The sequence below is a fragment of the Pleurodeles waltl genome, chromosome 4_2, assembly GCF_031143425.1.
Source record: "Pleurodeles waltl isolate 20211129_DDA chromosome 4_2, aPleWal1.hap1.20221129, whole genome shotgun sequence".
Classification (NCBI taxonomy): Eukaryota; Metazoa; Chordata; class Amphibia; order Caudata; family Salamandridae; genus Pleurodeles; species Pleurodeles waltl.
In genome coordinates, this window is record NC_090443.1 from 481,259,508 (window position 1) to 481,280,469 (window position 20,962).

The 20,962-nt window shown below is 44.2% G+C and overlaps 1 protein-coding gene across 1 annotated transcript in view; it reads right to left on the reverse strand.

Moving 5' to 3' along the window:
- Positions 1-20,962, reverse strand: part of TNPO2 (transportin 2) — a 166,981-nt gene that overhangs the window by 143,696 nt on the left and 2,323 nt on the right. The window contains exon 2 of the mRNA XM_069231843.1: positions 8,730-8,843. Within this exon, the coding sequence (XP_069087944.1) occupies positions 8,730-8,828 (99 nt within the window). The 5' untranslated portion in view covers positions 8,829-8,843. The remainder of the gene's footprint in view (positions 1-8,729; positions 8,844-20,962) is intronic.

The following is a 20,962-nucleotide window of genomic DNA, read 5'->3' on the forward strand; positions in this document are numbered from 1 at the left end:
GTTGGGCCTACTTGTCCCAAGGACAAAGTAAACATAAAATCTTGTTGCCCTTGACCCCAAACAAGATGTCCCGGGCGTCGGGCGATAGGAATTCCACATCCCTGACAACGTCATCATTGTGCAGCACCCACTTGCGGTTTTCGTCCAGCGCTGTGCTGAGAATCTGCCTGAACATTCTCTACGCCGGTGAGGTGAATCTCCATTATTGTAAGTTCCTGGCCAGAAGCCAGTTCCATATTGTCTGTGCCGCCAGCTATATCGTTCTTGATCTGGTGCCTCCCCTGCTTGTTCAGGTGATACATAGTGGCTGTATTGTCCGGCTTAACAAGTGTTTGTGGTGAATGCCGGGAAAAAGGCTTTGAGTGCCAGATGAACTGCGCGTAGCTCTAGGGGACTGATGTGATATGATATCTCCTTCGGAGACCAAGAGCCTTAAATCTATAGATCCATATGGGCACACCAACCTAGCAACGTCTGACTATCGTCTGCCTGGGTCTTGCTGCTGGAAGTGCATCCCTTTCAGAAGATTGTTCGGAGAACACCACCACTTGAGGGGCCGTGTTGCATATAGGGCTACAGTTATCCTGTCCTCCCAATTATCAGCTGATTCAATTGATTTTCTAGACACTCCTGCAAGGGTCTCATGTGGAGGCAAGCATTGGGAGTGAGGTGGATGCAAGAAGCCATCGATCCTAGGAGAGATGAGACTATTCTTGCTGTTGAATGAGGCGCTTTGAGAGCTTGACATTTCAGAATGATCAATAAACAGTCGCTCCTCCGGAGGAAACGCCTTTGCTGAATGGTGTCGATGGTGGCGCCCAATTAGTGCAACCTCTGGACAGGTGATGACGTTGACTTGACGGGGTTAACCTGGAGGCCCAACTGTTTAAGTTGGTATGTCCAAATGAAATGTAGTTGGGCCTCTTGAGATGTGGGTGCCTTTGAGCCAGCCAATCGCCTAGATCAGGATAGACGAAGATTCAATACTTTTAGATGGGCTTCCACCAGAGCCACGCATTTGGAGAACGTTCTGGGCACTGACTTGAGGCTGAATGGGAGCACTGCAAATTGGTAATGTTGTCCCACAAGAAACCTTAGGCACTTCCGATGCTTCCTGGCAATGGGAATGTGAAGTATGCATTGTGAAGATCGATGGAACAGAGCCAGTGTCTCTGATGACGCTGGGGATAGATCTGATGTAAAGCCAGCATTCTGAACTTTTCCTTTCGAATCAATTTGCTGGCTATTCTTAGATCAAGAATAGGTATGAATTTGTGCTTGTCCTTTGTTACCAGGAAATACCTTGATTAAACCCCTTTTCCATATTGATCGGTGGGAACTGGTTCTAGTGCCTTCTTTTGTAATAGGATGTTGACCTCTGCCCTGAGAATCGAGATAGGACATGGAGGGCTTCAGTGGAATAGAGGGCAGGGGGTTGGTAAACCTGAGACAACATTCTGCACAATATTCAGAACCCATGTCTCTGATGTGATGGGTTGCCACTGTCGGGTAATGCGAGATATTTTCTCCCCTCCCCTTCATCTAGATTGATGGCGCGAATGTCTCAAGGATCCTACAGTCGTAAAAGCCAGTTCAGAAGATGGTACCGGAGGAGGCGCTACAGGAGCAAGAGGAGCTGGAAACCAGTGAAGGCATTGTCTTATGTGGAGGAGATGGTAATATCTCACGAGAAGGGGAAGATTCAGATGTGGATTAAATCCTCCTCTTCTGTGACCTCCTCGATAAGCTCCTGGACGTTGACGTGTTCCTCTCAACATAGACCCTTCATGACATCAGGTGTCCGTCGACATCGATCTTCCATGCCAACCTCGACAAGGAGGTACTTGTCAAGGTCAGATGTCCATGACGCCTTAACAGCATGCTAACTCGGCATCTAGGTTTTCGACATCGACTGGGACCTGCGCCGTTTCTAGCCAGAACTGAGCTTCTGGGATGGTCCACGCCCACAGGCCGATGAAGGGAGAGCACCGGTGGGCAACTGACCTTCCCCTCGATCCAAGGTCCTACCGGTAGACTTCTTTCTTCTTCTGCCATCCTCCCTGGCCTGGTAACAAATTATCTCTATCACCCAGAGTGCACCTGGAGAAGTTTTTACATATGCCGCAGGCATCAGGTACATGTGAAGATGGAAGGCAGATAAACACAGACCTCGAGTGAGTCGGTTTTGGCCTTCTTTATGCCAGCGAGGACACTTGTCAAAAAGTGAAGGCATTTAGATGGAAAAAATACCTTAAATTTCTGTTACAACAAAATGACAACGTAGTCAGGTAAGATGAAAAACATCGAGTTATGGTGTAATCTAAAGTATTTGACAATTATTTGCGAAAAACCCTCTAAATAGGTAGAACTCAATGCTTCAAGGTCCTATCAGCAGGAGCTGGAAAAAAAAGAACTGAGTGTAGGAAGTTGGCTCTGTATGCACTATTTCAAAGTAAGGAATAGTATGCACAGAGTCCAAGGGTTCCCCTTAGAGGTAAGATAGTGGCAAAAAGAGATAATACTAATGCTCTATTTTGTGGTAGTGTGGCCGAGCAGTAGGCTTATCAAAGGAGTAGTGTTAAGCATTTGTTGTACATACACACAGGCAATAAATGAGGAACACACACTCAGACAATTCCAGGCCAATAGGTTTTTGTATAGAAAAATATATTTTCTTAGTTTAAGAACCACAGGTTCAAATTCTACATGTAATACTTTGCATGAAAGGTATTGCAGGTAAGTACTTTAGTAACTTTCAATAATCACAATAGCATATATACTTTTCAAATAATTCACATATAGCTATTTTAAAACTAGACAGTGCAATTTTCACAGTTCCTAGGGGGAGGTAAGTAATTGTTAGTTCTTGCAGGTAAGTAAACCACCTACGGGGTTCAAGGTAGCCCACCGTTGGGGGTTCAGAGCAACCCCAAAGTTACCACACCAGCAGCTCAGGGCCGGTCAGGTGCAGAGTTCAAAGTGGTGCCCAAAACACATAGGGTTCAATGGAGAAGGGGGTGCCCCGGATCCAGTCTGCCAGCAGGTAAGTACCCGCGTCTTCGGAGGGCAGACCAGGGGGGTTTTGTAGGGCACTGGGGGGGACACAAGTTAGCACAGAAAGTACACCCTCAGCAGCACGGGTTGGGTTTGTCGTTGAAATCAATGGGAGACCAAGGGGTCTCGTCAGCGATGCAGGCAGGCAAGGGGGGGGGGGCTCCTCGGGGTAGCCACCACCTGGGCAAGGGAGAGGGCCTCCTGGGGGTCACTCCTGCACTGGAGTTCCGATCCTTCAGGTCCTGGGGGCTGCGGGTGCAGGGTCTTTTCCAGGCGTCGGGATCTGGGAGTCAGGCAGTCGCGGTCAGGGGGAGCCTCGGGATTCCCTCTGCAGGCGTCGCTGTGGGGGCTCAGGGGGGACAACTTTGGTTACTCACAGTCTCGGAGTCGCTGGGGGGTCCTCCCTGAAGTGTTGTTTCTCCACCAGTCGAGTCGGGGTCGCCGGGTGCAGGGTTGCAAGTCTCACGTTTCTGGCAGGAAACGCTGTTGCCTTTAAGTTGCTCCTTTGGAAACAAAGTTGCAGTCTTGGGTGAACAGGGCCGCTGTTCTCGGGAGTTTCTTGGTCCTTCTAGAGCAGGGCAGTCCTCTGAGGATTCAGAGGTCGCTGGTCCTGTTGAAAGCGTCGCTGGAGCAGTTTTCTTCCGGGGGGGGGGGGGGGGGGGGGCAGGCCAGTAGAGCTGGGGCCAAGGCAGTTGGTGTCTCCGTCTTCTCTGCAGGGTTTTTCAGCTCAGCAGTCCTCTTCTTAGGTTGCAGGAATCTGAGTTCCTAGGTTCTGGGGAGGCCTTAAAAATACTAAATTTAAGGGTGTGTTTAGGTCTGGGGGTTAGTAGCCAATGGCTACTAGCCCTGAGGGTGGGTGCACCCTCTTTGTGCCTCCTCCCAAGGGGAGGGGGTCACATTCCTATCCCTATTGGGGGAATCCTCCATCTGCAAGATGGAGGATTTCTAAAAGTTAGTCACCTCAGCTCAGGACACCGAAGGGGCTGTCCTGACTGGCCAGTGACGACTCCTTGTTTCTCTCATTATCTCCTCCAGCCTTGCCGCCAAAAGTGGGCCCGTGGCCAGAGGGGGCAGGCAACTCCACTAGCTGGAGTGCCCTGTGGTGCTGGAACAAAGGGGGCGAGCCTTTGAGGCTCACCGCCAGGTGTTACAGCTCCTGCCTGGGGGAGGCGATAGCATCTCCACCCAGTGCAGGCTTTGTTACTAGCCACAGTGACAAAGGCACTGTCCCCATGTGGCCAGCAACATGTCTCGAGTGTGGCAGGCTGCTAAAACCAGTCAGCCTACATGGGTAGTTGGTTAAGGTTTCAGGGGGCACCTCTAAGGTGCCCTCTGGGGTGTATTTTACAATAAAATGTACACTGGCATCAGTGTGCATTTATTGTGCTGAGAAGTTTGATACCAAACTTCCCAGTTTTCAGTGTAGCCATTATGGTGCTGTGGAGTTCGTGTTTGACAGACTCCCAGACCATATACTCTTATGGCTACCCTGCACTTACAATGTCTAAGGTTTTGCTTAGACACTGTAGGGGCACAGTGCTCATGCACTGGTGCCCTCACCTATGGTATAGTGCACACTGCCTTAGGCCTGTAAGGCCTGCTAGAGGGGTGACTTATCTATACTGCATAGGCAGTGTGAGGTTGGCCTGGCACCCTGAGGGGAGTGTCATGGCGACTTACTCATTTTGTCCTCACCAGCACACACAAGCTGGCAAGCAGTGTGTCTGTGCTGAGTGAGGGGTCTCCAGGGTGGCATAAGACATGCTGCAGCCCTTAGGGACCTTTCCTGGCATCAGTGCCCTTGGTACCAGGGGTACCAGTTACAAGGGACTTACCTGGATGCCAGGGTGTGCCAATTGTGTAAACAAAGGTACAGGTTAGGGAAAGAACACTGGTGCTGGGGACTGGTTAGCAGGCCTCATAACACTTTCAAATCTAAACATAGCATCAGCAAAGGCAAAAAGTCAGGGGGTAACCATGCCAAGGAGGCATTTCCTTACACGAGCCATATGCTACTTTGGAAGGCTGCTGCAGTTCGCTACCTGGCAATCCATCTATATCATATGAAACACAACCTCTTTGAGGGCAACCAGCAAAGGCCTTTTACATCCCTCAAGGCCCAAATGAGGGTCTGGCAACGACTACCACTCGCCCTTACAGACTGGGTAGCCCTCTCTGAAATGATAGTAAAGGAATCTGGGGAAAACTATTTCGCCAATGTCCCTATTTTCCAGGTACATTTTTTTTTTAGATCTAGACCACTTACTGGGTGACCTGTTGTGGGATTGTTGCAGGAGACGTGTTGCTCTCACCAAACTTAGACACTCTCCTCAAGAACCATATTGCTTATAACACGGGGTTTCCAGGCTATATATTTAAGTAATTCAGATTGATCTCTGGATATGCTCGAATGATTTTCTTTATAACTGATGCAGAATGGCAAAACACACCCTCCCCCAGACACAAACAGCACGTCATGGCCCCTTACCTCACTCAACAGTAATAAGGTATATCATACTGCACACCCGCAAAGATAACGCACCAGGTATAGATTACACACAGGCAGTAGCCACTAAGCAGTCAGTTCAGCCACACCGAGTTTTAGGTTGTGCTTGATAGATTGCTTTCAGCTGTGTGCAATAAATTTTCTGAACCACACAAAAAAAATTGAAACTTGGGTGAGCTCAGAGCCCACCTATTTGGCTTTGTCACTCATCTGCTACTTATTTGACGGCTTACATTCCTCCATCCGCAGAGCATAGACTCTTTACCCAACCTTTTCATTGACTAACTTGCATCCTTCAACTGCTCAGTCAACTACTCTTTTCCTCAAAGACCCCAGGAGCGTACTTTATTTTTGTAGTGCTCTCCCACATGTGCTGCTTCCCTCTGCCCCAAAAACGTACCCTGCAGCTCCGAGTTGCGCCTATTTCACATCTCATGTACTACATTTATACTGGTGCACCCCTCTAGTATGTACGTGTATTATAATCTTCAGAGGGCCTGCAAGCCCCATTTGCTGCAGGGCTGCTCCACCTTCATTAATGGATTACTGGGCAACAGAAAAATTATATTTTATTAACCAGTCCAAGTAGCGTCCACTATATTGAATAGTAAATAAAATATGGCGGTGATACATGTGCACATCCACTGAACGACAGCCACATGACATGGGCCGTACAGGTTCATGCATGCACTGCATTTGTTTTGCAGATGCTTAAAAAACATTGGCATACCAACAAATCATAAATGTGAGAACTATTGGCTTTGTCAATGTTCTATTACCTGTAACTTGGTCTCATGGTTAGATGTGCAGGATGTTTGCAATCTTAACGTAGCCAGCTACATTGCAGTATGCCAATTATCATGCAATCCCATCCACGGAGAGAAAGGCAAAAAAGGTGGGGTACGTTTTTTTTTCTATTTTAGCCCCATAGAAAATTCGAACAAAAAGGAATGCGATTGGAGATGCAGCAAAATGTTCCAAAGTTGGAAAGACCTCTTTTGTGGCTTACAGTTACAACTGAAAAATTAACAATGATGGAAAAATATCAGTGGAAGATAGCAAAATGGCTTATTTCAGCCTCTAATCAAATGCACCAATGACTGTAACAGGACCCACCTGATCCCGCATGCGATACGGTTGCCCACAGACTAGATAAAGAGGTCAAATGTCCATTCATCAGCTTCCCCAGCACTTCAGAAACTGAAGTCTTACTTTCATAGAGCAGGGCTCCCCGTCATTTGCCAAAGACCAAACAATCCATCATCTATGACTTGGACATCCCTTGCTCAGCTGAGTACCAACTCAGTGCAGAAAAGAAAACATGTTAGACTGTAGAGCTAGCCTTACAGTGGTTGGCTGCCAGGTAGCAGACACCCACCCCCAACTTCACCCAAGCAAAACCACAGGGAAAACCCAACATGCAACACACCACTTCTTAGAATATTAGGCATGGTTGTTCCAGTTACCCCTGCTGACTTCCCCGATGGCAAATCCTTAACTGTACTGTCATAAAACTACACGGTAACACATTGAGTCGGCTGCATTTGGAGAACATTTGCTATATTATATTTAGAAAGGAGGGTGATGGTATGTTCAGGACATCACAAAGCCTCAGATTTTCACAACCAAACCGCAGCAGAAAAGGATTGGTTCATAGCCAAGTGGGGATTCTTTATGATTAATAGCCTAGCAACGTATTTACTTCATATGTTTGGCACCACCAAAAATTATCTGCATGAATTAGAGATTTGCCACTTGCTGATGTTTGAGTGCTTTGAAAAGGAGACATGCAAGCTTGAATTTTTACTTTGTGTTACCCAAATGAAGTTTTTAACGTTTGATTTGCATGGTTATACTTTTTGGAACCAGATACAAGCCTAGCCACAGATTTTAGCTGGGCTTGTATGGGTAGAACGGTATTTCTGGGTGCTACCATTAGTAGAAGGTTGCTCAAAATCAATTTAAGAGATAGCAAAGGCTTAAAATTACAGCAGAGAAATGTATTTTATTTAGCCTGAGACTTACGGCAAAAAAGCACTATTGTAACAGATTTTTCAGTGTGTGATCAATATACATTTTCTAAGCTTTGAGTCAATCTAATCATCAAAGAATTTTACTTCTTGGCCAAGACGAGAGATTTGATTTATAAGTTATAAACTTTTCATAATGTTGGTATCAGTTTGCAGAATGCACCTTTATCTTAACTTAATACATACAGACTTTATATGCAGCCAGCTATGCCCAAAACGATATACTATAGTGGTCTAGAAATCACTATGAAACACCAGTGCGGCAGTGACTGCATGACCATGAACTAAGTCCATACATCCATACAGGATAACTTCTGAAAAGAACGTCAAGTTCATGACATTTGTCCTCCAATCACTTTACAAGATCACTGGATCAGCACAGATAACTACAGAGGTTAGTAATGGAATTCTTACAGCAATGACTGATTATACAAAAAAGGAGGACGATTAACCTTGTAAAAACCAATTGTTTCATATGTACACGATCTGTAAAAATGAACTGGAAAAAACACTAGGTATCGCAAGTGGTCTGAATACAGAACATGACTAAAACAGGAAAAGAGCCAGTTTGTTAAAAAAGAAACGCATCAAATGAGTCTATAAAGATCTTTTAATGTATGTAATGGAAAACTGACATGGTAGTGTACTACTCTGAAAATGCACAGGATCAACTGCATAATTTAAACAGCAAGACAGGTATACTAGTCACGGCAAGCAGAAATTAACAAGATCATGGAATGAAGGGTAAAGGAGTAAGGTATTCTTACAGTAAAAAAATAATCAATTGGCATTCTTAGTGACAGTCAGCATGTGTTTCTTACATCATACCGACCTCTAAACGGCAGAGAGGGCAGGCAAACTTGTACAGCATTATTAAACAGTGAAAGTATGAGTACTGCTTGAAATATACCAACTATGATAGTATTGCTGCAAACCATCATACAGTGGCACACAATGTCCTTACTGCTGAGCAGTAAGAATGTCCAGTAAATCCTGGTCCCAAAAATAGATAGACCTCAGATGTGCAATATAGGTTTAACTATGTTAGGAAACATGTGAAGAATAAAAATATTAGAAGTACGCGACAGCATGCCTCCTGACAATGCAATATATACGTGGAACATTTCACAAAAGGATACGTCTTGAACCACACGTTGAGTGGCAGTGTTGGGAGACTGAGAATCCTTAAGCAGCTGAAGCACTTGTTGTAGGCCCTGCTCGTCAGGCTGCCAATCCATTGTTCAAAATAAGTACTACAATAAAGTGAACAAAAAAAAAATTATACAAAAAAAAAAAACATACTTTATGCGCTCCCCACATAATTTTAAGATTAGTATAGCAAACTTCCCAAACGGATTTGATATTCTTCTGTTTTACCAAACCATGCTCTCTGTTGAGTACAAAGTTTTGAGAAAGCTAAAATGTTGCCTCTCAGACACCTTAAATGCTTCATACTGAACTACAAACAAACAAAAAGTCAGAATAAATTTCGAAAGAACAATTTCTCTTGAAAGGATCAGAAAGCTGCTCCCATCTAACTGAATGCCATCTGTTAATCTCAGAGCAGATGAAGCACTTGCCAGCATAGCCTCATGGCTGTTTTAACACTGATTAGTTGTTCCCAAAGACACTATTCACACACACCAGCCTGACAGATTTCCACCATACGGCGAAAGCTACAAACTGCATAGCGGAGGGCCACACTGTACCCGTGGGAAGAACTACTGAATCAAATACAATATGTGAACAATACAAAAATAAGTTTACTTGAAATCTCGTTAATTGAGTTGTCTCACCATCAATTATTACTACTCTTCTAGTGCAAGGAACGAGCCGTATGTATCCCCACAAAGTGACTGCACAGGTCTGAAAATGATTTCTCCCAAGCGCCAAATAACTGTTCGGAAATAAGTAGTCATTTATCTACCTATCACAAATGTACCTAGTGCATATCCATTCAGAGGCTTCCACATACACGAGGTTCAGTTGAAGGAAGAATAATTCAGTTTACAGGTATTGCTGTAAAACATCCAGTCTGCTCAGTCTTCTGACTTGGGTTTTGATCACTCTGAATCTTAGGGGATTGAACTAAGGGTACTTCCTGCCTGTTCGATTTAGCAAATGCACTTGTAGCCAATGAGCGATGCACAGAGTAGGACCAAGTTGTGGGTACAAGAGGAGTGTAAGTTTTGGAAGACCTCTAAGACATTTACACCAGTGGGGTTTGTAGCAAGGGTCATCCTGTTAAACCACCCCGCCAATTAAAACAGAAGGCCAAACATTACTGCATACCAGTCAAAACAGGCTGCAGGCTTAATTAGCAACCAAATGCTGATGTTGTTCCGCAAAGCAAGCATGGATACATTTGTGACTAGTTTATCTAAAAGGAAAAAAAAAATAGCATAACAGTAAAATGAGCTAGTTTAAAGGTTCAGAAATACCATGCTATCCCTCCTGCCCCCCCCCCCTTAAAATGGCTACATTTATGGTTGGCATACACTTGTGGGTGGAAATGACACGCCTCTCGGGGATACCCTAACCAATGGCGTAAAGGTTCCTGGAGTTAACTATACCCACTTTGGGCATTTTAAAGATGGCCCAAGTCTGGGAGTGCATGCAGAGTGTGCAATGGTAACCCTAGAGGCCTTCTACATCTAACACGAAAATCTACTTTGTGGTAGGCACTAAGCCTATAATAAGAAGACAGAAGTCTTGTAGGACAAAAGCATGCACTTTCAGCAACCAGCTGATACAAAGAAAAGTCTTGCCAGTCTGTTCTTGCCTTTTTAATAAAGTCCCAAAGTTTTAAATATGGCTCAATAGACCAGTCTCGTAGTTTGAGACATTTGTACTGTCAAAAAAAAAAAATATATATAATAATTATAATAATAATAAAGGCTCACTTCCCCAATGCTGCATATTCTTTTGCAGCAAGTAATCATCCTTGCCCATTACGGTCATCCTATTTACTCCTCGGAGGCATCACACCTATTCAAGCCTGACACCTGGCAAAGACCAATATGCTAATTAGCCAACTGACAGTTCACACACTTGAGATCATTTGTAAAAGTTATTTTTCCTTAACATTTGTAAAAAATCAGATTTCACAATTGGATTGACTGACTCACAAAGGGGAGCCGTATTTAAAAGGAAGATTTTCCCTATCAAAAAGGGCATTTATTTTAAGCGGTCAAACAGCAGTCAGACTTTGCAGGGTAGACCTGAAGCCATGTTCTCTTTGCTACTGTCTAGATGACAATAGGTGCACAGTCTAGTAGCGGCACTTAATACCAGGCCTTGCGTACATCATGAACTAGATACTTCTAGGGAAGTTACATATACCAATGAGAAACCAGTCAACCCAACCATGCTTAAAGCGAGAATACAGGTACTTACTAGTTGCTAGGCGGGGAAGGCAAGTGAATATAACTCTAAATTATAGGGTTCAGTTAAAGGCAAAATTCAAGATGGCCATGAAGAAAAAGCTTTCTACAAACAACCCTACGACAGCTTCCAAGTACAGTTCACATTGGAACCATCGAGCCTAGTCTTGGAGTAGAGTATTCCACAGACGCAGTGTGGGGTCATGATCCAGGAAAAATTTGGTGGGTGGTGAGATTCCACAGGTGTTTAACTTGCAGACCCCAGTCTGGATTGAGACCGGTATCCTCCCGCTTGTGTTTGCACCTCCAATGAAGAGCAAGCCCCTTTGCCATATCTTTGATTGGCTGACTTGTATCCTTCTACTCTCCACTTCTAGGAAACTACTTTCTTTTGTATTCGTTAAGCACTTCACTATAGTTTTTCATGTTAAATACTTCCCCACACCTGCATCGGCTGCCAAACCCTCACACTGTTATTTAAGCACATCTTGGATGGTTGGTCCAACAGATTCCAATTGCAGCTGGGAAACCTGATTCACTAACTGCACTTTGGCGCAACTGAAAGATTTTTTAATCTAAGGTGCCAAAAGAGGTCAGCTATCTGGAATAGGTTAAGAAAAACGTATGTTATCACGCATGTGTACGTCTACTGAATAATGTAGGAGGCAGTAGTATGCACAATGTGCATCATAACACTATATTCGTTTTTGTTGCCACCGTCATACAGCATTTGCACAACACATTGGTGAAGCCAACATGCCACAAATTCGAGACCTACTGCATTTACCAATGTTTGTTCTTTCTACATTTTGTTCAGCGTTTAGAGTGAAAAATATAGCAGGCCAGTTATAAGCATTTAAACTACTGACTTCAACAATATTGAAAGGTTTCCCCTCACCTTCCTTAAAACATCTTTGGCTAAAGGAGAGAACCTAAAAAAATTTTTTAAAGAAAATGTAAAAAAAAAAAAAAAAAAAAAAAAAAAAAAAAATTGTGAAATTATGCAGAAGGGCAATGTGGTTTAATGGAGTTAAAAAGTAAACTGCTGAGTGCCATTTGGGGGGGGGGGGGGAGAATGGGCATGTGTACTAGCTTGGGGGAGGAGGGAGGGAGGGAGAAGACACACTGTTATAGTAGTCCCAAGGCACCACAGGGAACAACTGTGTGCCTCTTCTGAAACACCAGAATGCTGCCACCTAAACAAGTTATCTAATGGCTAAAGTTGGCTTGGCTAACTCATTGGCCCATACTGTAATGTAATGCAGCCAGCCCCATGCTGAACTGGTGTGCTAAGCAGGGATGGCAGTATTAGCCACAGGGCCTGGCAACGTCCCCCTCCACCAGTATTGTGGTGGTGGTGGGGGCAGTCCACTGGAACCCAATTCCATTGAGCCTTCACCCTTCAAAGGTGGGTGTTCGGGTGCCTACCCAGGGAACCCACTAGTGTCGGTGGTGGGGGGAGTGAGCCCAGGGGACCCCCACAACCCCAACCAGCTCCCTGCATCCAACAGGAGCCAGCACTGCTCCCACCCACACGGTGCAGCTCCTACTCCCGCTCCCCAAGGGTGGGGGAAATATTTCCCTGCCACCTTCAGTGCGAACGGGGAAATAGATTTAAAGTCTGCTCCCAGTAGGCAAGAGCATTTTTGTAGCTCCTGCCCGCTAGGAACAGAATTGGTGTTTGCTCCCGTTTGACAGGAAATCTGAAAATGATCCGGTTCGCTCTCGCTTTGTGGGATTCCCTGTCTGCGCTGCTGCAGGCAGGGAAACTGTTATGTCCTGAGGGTGGGCTCCCCAGTACACAGCCTGTGAGCCAGCCCGGTGGGGTCACCGAGGCAGGGGCCAGGAGGAGATAGCGCCCCCCTCCTCCAGAAGGGGGTTAGGCCCCCGGGGAGTGGGGGTGGGTTCTGATCAAGAGGGATTGCAGCATTTTTAGCCCCACCCAATACTTTGTTTAGATCGAGCGAGCAAGCGCTTTGACCTGTTGTAAGTACTCTGTGGGCTGTTAACTACACCCATCTCACACCCCTCACTCACTCATTCATCTGTTTGCCTTTCAATAATCTTTTGACGTCATTGGCAAATGCTTTACAGTTGTTCTGCCTTGAGACGGTTTTGTTACCGCTTGGAAGATAAATCCTGTTACATGAATTATAGCACGATTGCCAATACGTTTTACTGTGAGCAAACTAGTTTCTTCTTTTGCCTCACTCCTTCGTGCTCCTGTCGGCCATGCCGCTTTGAGGTTTTATACAGTGCGAACTCGATCAGTGCTATTTGAGCACTTTGCATAACTACCAGTTATGTCACACTGTTTTTGTCTCTTTGCGCTCTGTGGCGCCGGCCATGCATCTTTAATCTTTCATAGAGCGCAAACTTTTTTCTCTCAATCTCTTAACAACTAGGGCCAGGGGGTGTATTTGTTCATACTATAACGAGTGTTAACGGACATTTTCCGTAACATACTGGCCAAAATGAGGGACTCGAAGCCACCCCAGGTACATATGCCTTCTTTAGTTAAGGAGCCTTCAGAATGACAAACTGGTCTTAGCGCGTTGTCAATGGCATTCCTCAGTCTTGTTTCGCTTACCCAACAACCACCAGCTTTTCCAAATGCTCTAGTGCTAGAAATGGAAGCAAGCCAGAGTCTTTGGTTGCTAGAGCCTGCGATCATCATAAGACAGGTGTAGGAAGCCTGGGCAGTCCGTTTTCCTCTTTTCAACTGGAAAATAAGGCAACTTAAAATGCCTCTGTACCCTCTGTTATGTACTGCCCGAGACACCACAGCAATGTCATTACTTATTTTCAGAACATCAAACATTACTTTGTATGTTAATTCATCCCTTTGTAAAGAAAGCATCAGTATTTTCCAACTTCTTCTGATATTCTCTAAGGCAGATCCTTTAGACAGGTCATATGAATGGCAATAGCGCTATGCAACTATCACTCCACTGCATACAAAAAAAAACACACACGAGTTACAAAAAAAGCAATTTTCTAAGCCAATAGCTCTACATTTCACAAATGCGGGACTACTTACATTGCAAATGCCGTTTGTAACTTTCAGGTAGAGGACTAAGTCGCCAAGTCCTATAACAGCTGCCAGCAAAAATTCTCATGCTGCTGGCAGCCAATCAGAGCGCTCGCTCGAGACGGACTCTGCCTTGAGCAAGATAGCCCATTTTTAAATTGGCGTTCCCACGAGAGTCCAGAGACTCGCAAGCCCAGCTGTCAAACTATACATTTAATGTCTCAAGAACTACAGATTTACCCTAAATCACAATTTGCAATGGATCTCGCATTTGAACTATTATTAGAACTATTGGCGTAAATTCATAACTGGACTTTTCTTGCAACATAAATTGGTCAACACGGTCTCATAATTCTAGTGGCCCTACACATAACTAAAGCACTTCCATTTACCTTCTTCCTCTATATGCAGCCAAAAGTGAAAATGTTGCCATTTAGCATCCTAATTTAAATTTGCCATGCTAATTCCAAAATAATACCACTTTCACCACCCAACTATCAGAGTTACTGGCTGCTAACAATTCCCAAAACAAGACAGCCACGGAGGAGTAACGAGAGAAATCAACTAGAAGGGTCACACACATATCAAGAGTGTTCAAACAGTCATAGTATAATAAGGATGTTAAGTTGGCCTGAATCATGATCATTGCAATAAGGAGAGACTAATAAAACATACAATCATATAAACCCAATAAAAACTTTTTATCAGAAACAAACGCTTGGCATTGTAATGCTCAGAAAAGTCCCAAGAGGGCACCACAATCAAAATAGCATTTGTAAGAAATATGGTCATGTTACCATATAGTTAGCACCTGGTGGGCATAACTACATGAAACGAAAATGAGTGAAAGTATTGCAGTGCAACCATATATTTAGCCCCTAAAGAGTAGTGCATCACACATTCAGTGCTAGATGGCCTACTGCAATGATATTACAAACAAGACCCTGAAAACAAAAACTACTCAGCTGTATAATGAAAGTTCCAGCCACAAAAGGTTAAAAAGACACTGAATGGAGAGAGGGATTATTATTTTGAGGTCCCCACTAACCTAGCGTGGGGACCCATAGATGAGAGACAGAAAGAGCAGGATGTTATTCCTTTTATTTGAGAAACAAGAGTATAAAAATTGTTCTAAAATAACCAGTCCTTTGAAGATGTCAGAATTGGAATTAATCAATTGATGCACAAGAGCTGGCAAAAAAAGACAATCATTTCTGTTTTAAAGTATATTTGATTACTTACTCTAGGAGAGAGAGAAGAAAAAAAAAAAAAACATTGGTGATATCAATTTACTTGCTTTGAATCAACTGCAATAAAGTTTGAAACTTAAATAAGAAAAAAGGGCAGCTAAGTATACATCTCAAATTAAGAGGTGTCAGCATCACACATTACAGCGATGGGGGTGCGTGCAGTGGAAATACAGTTAAAGGACTTTTTACAATGCAGTTTATGAATATGGGACCGCTTGTAGAAAATAAAAGGATTTGGCCACAGTCAATGAAATTCTTATCATTTGGGCTACCACACCCGAAGTTCCTTTTACACAGCTTTACCGAACACATAAAACTTCGCAACTCTTTTGTACTATTTGTGTGTGCATATTTAAAAATTCTAAACAGCAGCAATTTAACCACAGATCGGTATCCTTGAAATAAAGACAGATCTAAATGAACCCAAGACGGCTAATTTAATTCATGCAAATTGGATCCGCAGTGTTACTCATAAGAATTGTGACTTTGGAAGCATGTTCTGACGCCTGAATCTACCGACAGTGAGTGTTTAAGGAGCATCGTTTCTTCTTTCAGCACATTAGAAGGTTATCTTCTGCAACCCGTTCCTTCTCCTTTGTGGAAAAGTTCCAGTAATTGCAGTAAACGCTTTGAACGTTACTATCACGGAGGAGTTGAGGAGGGAATTATACTTCCAGAATGAGTTTGAGATGACTATTCTTTTCTCTATGTGGAACAGAAATGGAACGGACATGCCTCAACCGATTAAAATACTCTCTTGGGTCATTTAAGCGTTTCATTTGCATCGATACCTACGTGTCACGTCTTCTCTTGACACCTATCAAGAACAAACTAGTGTGTGTTCAACAGTTAAACATCTTCCGATGCCCAAATACAAAAATAATTCGCTCAAACCTGAAAGTGACTTCAGATTACCAATACCAACTTGGAGTTTAGGATTTGCGACTCCTTGGCTTTTGTTAATCACGGGTTTGCCCTACTTGTGTGGTACAGGGTATGAATACCCTGACCACTTAGGCCTGGTACTGGGTTCCCTTGTTCTCTACTTTTATTCCCAAAACATCCATTGTTTAAGGACAGAAAGCGCGCACATGCATAGTTATGGTATGCTTCATCCTCGGCCAGTCTGCCCCACCAGTTTAAGATGATACCAACCTGGTAGTCTCAACCTTAACCCAAAAAAAAATCTTTGGGAAAAGAGCTCCGAATAAAGTGTGCTCTAGTATATGTATGGAACCAGATCTTAATTCCATAAATCTTCCTCCGTGAGGGCCACGATCCCGCTTTCTCAAATTTGGTGTAATTCCATCCAGCAGTTCAGACCGGGGGGGGGGGGGGGGATTAGTTTTTGTGCCCCCTTTTTATCAGACTCTGCTTGATCACCCCAAACTTTCTAAGACAGTAACTGAAGTAAGCAAAACTAGTTTTGAAAATTCCATTAAGATTAATCTAACAGGACCGAAGGTTTTGAAAACAAATAAATAATCTAAGTCCTAACTAGAACTACCTACTGGTGAACTTCAGTGAAGAAACTGCATACTGCCTTGCGGCCGCCTGTGGTGCCTGTAAAGCAGTCAGGCGTCGAAAAATCATTAAAATGTTACTAGACCTGCAAGTCGAGTAGCTTGACTAACCCACTCAAGCTAACTGAAATGTACTTGACCCAGAAACGGATTTCAAATTGTGTGACCCTAGGCGAATATTGTATTTTACAGTCGCAGTTTTCTTAATTCTCACATATGACTGCACCTTCAAATATGCAAGTTGAGCATTTCTGCTGTATATATTTTTTTTAATCCTCTTTTGTTTGATTAAATACACTAAACGTTTGCTCCCTGTATAATAAATCTAGCACACACAGGGTACACATGATCCATGCATGACTTGCCTCTTAGTTTACTAATAGCTTTACCATCCGGGCAGGAGTGTTTCTCAGTTCATGTTTAGACACTCACTTATAAAATATATTACTAAAGCATGATGTGGTAGCGCACTGTCATTTACAGACAGCAATAAATGTCCAAAAGCCATACGACTAACTTGCAGCTTTACTGATAAAACTGTAAAATGTATTAACAATAATCTGTAAAAATTGTGTTTCAGAAAACATCATTTGCAAGTCACCAAGTAAAGTGTTCTGACTTTTTTTTAATCCTATTAAATTATTTTTCATCACACAGAAGTACAAAAATAAAATAAAAAAAATGGTCCTTCACAGCTACTGAAATATATTTTGAAATGTTTGTAAAGTTAACTTGGTTATATAAATGTCATGTGTTAGGAAAAATCTGATACAAAAGCCTTTCACTTCACATTAGGTCAGACTGCGCACCTTACAAAAATTCTGGAACTCTGCAGTCAAAAGGAAAAGTATTTCCAATGCAAGACGACAAACTGACTTTTGACCTGTCTCTGAACAGAGAGCAAATGTGACAAGAATAAGACTTAAAGGCTTCTTAATTGCTAATTCAGTTTCTGACTGAACACCTGTTCTTTGTCCACTCGCCAGAATGGTTGAGTGGAATCTAAAAAATAGCTCAACCTCATTGCTTCCTCGGAGTGCTGTGGCTTTTGCAAGTTGTTGGAGAAATTTTATATATGATAACACAGGGATAGGATAGAGGTATTCTGCCCTTGTGTAGAGAAAGAGACCCCAAAAAGACCTCCCTCTGGAAGAAAAAAAAAGCCTCTCCAGGCCCATTCTGGGCCCCGGAAAACTCATTCACTAGGGTGTGTCCCAACCTCCCTCAAGCCTTTAAAAGGGCCAAGGTCCCCATCTCCTAGGGCTGGCTCAGTGACTGTGTCCTGGGGAGCCCCAGTTTCCCTACCCGTAACAGCGAGGGCACGCCAACATGTTTGCTCACACCTGGTGGGAGCCTATTTAAATGTCCCGCCAAACATGGTCAAATAGGAAAGTCTGCTCCCCAACTGCAGGATGAGATTTAAACATAATTCTGTCAGCTGGGAGCAGACTGCTTCCCTGCCCACACTCCTGCAGAGAGGGAGACAGAAGAGATATTGCTCTTGCCCAGAGGGGGCCAGCATAAGGAGGTGCAACCTCTGGACAGGAGCAATACAGGGTGCTGCACCATTTGGCGAGCTGGCATAAGCCAAAAGGCCATGGGTTTCTCTCGCATAGCTCCTAACATGGTGGTTGTTCACCTATATTTTAGACATGCCCCCAACACCCTGGTGCCAAAATAGTAAGGCACGCCCGCCTCCCCATTATGTAAACATGCAGCCCTAGGGGATTGGTGCCCGTGGACTAACAAGGCTTAGGGATAGCCGCTATGCCACCACACCTTACCATATTTGGTGCCAGGGAAAGAAGAAGAAAAGGCCAACTCTACTGGGCGATTGCCCACAGGGCCAGGGAAAACACCATCACCAAGCCCCTTCTGCGTACAAAGTGGAATGCGCAGCGTGGGTTTGGCTGCCTGGAGTTTGACGAAGGGCCAGACTGCAAGCCATGCCCTGTGGCCATCCCCATGCACAACCAAAGGCTGCGTGTGGCATGGGTTTGACTGCCCCTGGGGAGTTGGAGGCAGGGCCTGGCTTGCCTGCTCTTAGAAATGGAGTCTAGTTGGCAGTGGTTTGTTCCCTGTCCAAGTAGGGACCCTCACTCTAGTCAGGGTAAGGGAGCCCCTGCTAGCCCCCTTTGTTGCTTGGTGCGAGCAGTCAAGCTTATCTCAGAGGTAATGTGTAAAGTTTTTTTATGCACACAGTCACAGTAAAAATGCTGCAAAAGGGCAACACCAGTCCAGAGAAATAGACAATATTTATCTGAGTAAACAAGACCAAACTATATAAATCCAACATACACAAGAGATATCACTTTTTAAATGTTTCAATGAGTTGTAATCCATAAGGATCAACTTTCTTTTTAACACAAAGTGCCTGAGATCCGACAAAAAACACACAATGCGGGCCACAGGGGCAGTGAGGTGCCAAAAAGCAAAGCGTTGGTTCCCTCAATGGCAATGAGTATACTTTCCTTGCTGGAAAGGCAATGCATTGCTTTTCGGACACACAGCCTTGACTCCTTATTGCGGGACCGATGAGAAAGTGACACGATGCGTGGAAAATCCAGGCATGCTGTGTTGATGGAGCAGCAAGCAAACAGCCGCTCCAGCGATTCTGCAACCACAAGATAGGTGCTGTGTCGATTTTTTTGCTGCTGTGTGTCAGTGCATGGATTTTCTGCTTCAGGCACCATCTTACACTTCCAAGGGCCGTAGGACTGGAGCTGGCACCACTTGGCAAGTCAGGACTCAGCAGAAGAGTCTATGCGCTGGCAGATCAAGCATTTGATGTTCCTGAGATTTCTTATCAGAAGCCAAGCTCAGTTCAAGCCCTTGAAGAACTTTGGAAAGCAAGATGTAGAAAGTAAAGCAAAAGTCAGTCCTTTCACTCCTAGGACAGAGGCAGCAGACCAGTACAACAAAGCAACAGGCAGAGTGGCAGACCCTCGAACGGCATCCAGCTCTTCTTCCTGGCAGAATTTCCTCAGCCCAGAAGTGTTCTACCTTTGTGGAGTCAGTGGTCTGGTTCTTATACCCATTTACGCTTTGAAGGACGCAAACTTCAAAGAAAAGTCTTTGTAGTGCACAAGACCCTGCCTTTTGTGCCCTGGCCCCAGACACACTCTAGGGGTTGGACACTGCTTTGTGTCAGCTCCTCCCACTACTCTAACTCAGAAGAACCATCAGGATATGAAGAGCACACCTCAGCACAAACAGCGCAACTGTGTTCCTGACCCAGACATGTATTCCACAGACAGGGTGAGGCACAGAATGGTTAGGCAATTAAATGCCCACTTTCTAAAAGTGGAATTTTCAAACGTACAAATTAAAAATCAACCAGAAGATGTACTTCTAAACTGAGTTCCACGACCCTAAACTACATAGTTCTATCTGCTCCCAATGGGAAATTACACATAAAAGATATTTCAAGGCAATCCTCTTGTCACCCAAAGCGGGAGATGGTGAAATTCTGCTAATTTCGGTTTTCACTATCAGGGCATGTAAAAAACACCACTGTATATCCTACCTTTTAAATACACTGCGCCTTGCCCATGGGGCTGCCTTAGGCCTACTTTAGGGATGACTCACGTGTAGTAAAAGGAACGTATGGACCTGGCAAGTGGGTGCACTTGCCAAATCGAAATGGCAGTTTAAAACCACACACAAGCACTGCAATGGCAGGCCTGAGACATGTTTGCAGAGGTACTCATGTGGGTGGCACAATCAGTGCTGCCAACCTGCTAGTAGCATTTGATTTGCAGGCCTTAGGCACACCTTGTGCACTAAACTAGGGACTTATTGGTAAACCAAATAAGGCATTCATAGATAAACCACTCACCAATACCAGTTAGACAGAGAGCACTTGCACCTTAGCACTGGCAAGCAGTGGGTAGAGTGCCCTGAGCCCTAAAGCCAACAAAAACATGTCAGAAACGATAGGAGGAAGAAAGCAAAAAGTTTAGGGACAACCTTGCAAGAAGGGCTAGGTCCAACACTGACCAAAAGCAGTATGCAGGGTAGGGTTTGCTGCCTGTGGTGGGGGTTATAAAGCAGGGTCTGGCCACAGGCCTTATTCTGCATCTGCGACCCACCTGGCTTCAAGTATAACAATAAATATAAAACTTATGTTAAAAATGCTTTAGAAGTTCAAAGAAAAATAAAAGTAACCGTTTGTAGAAATGTTCA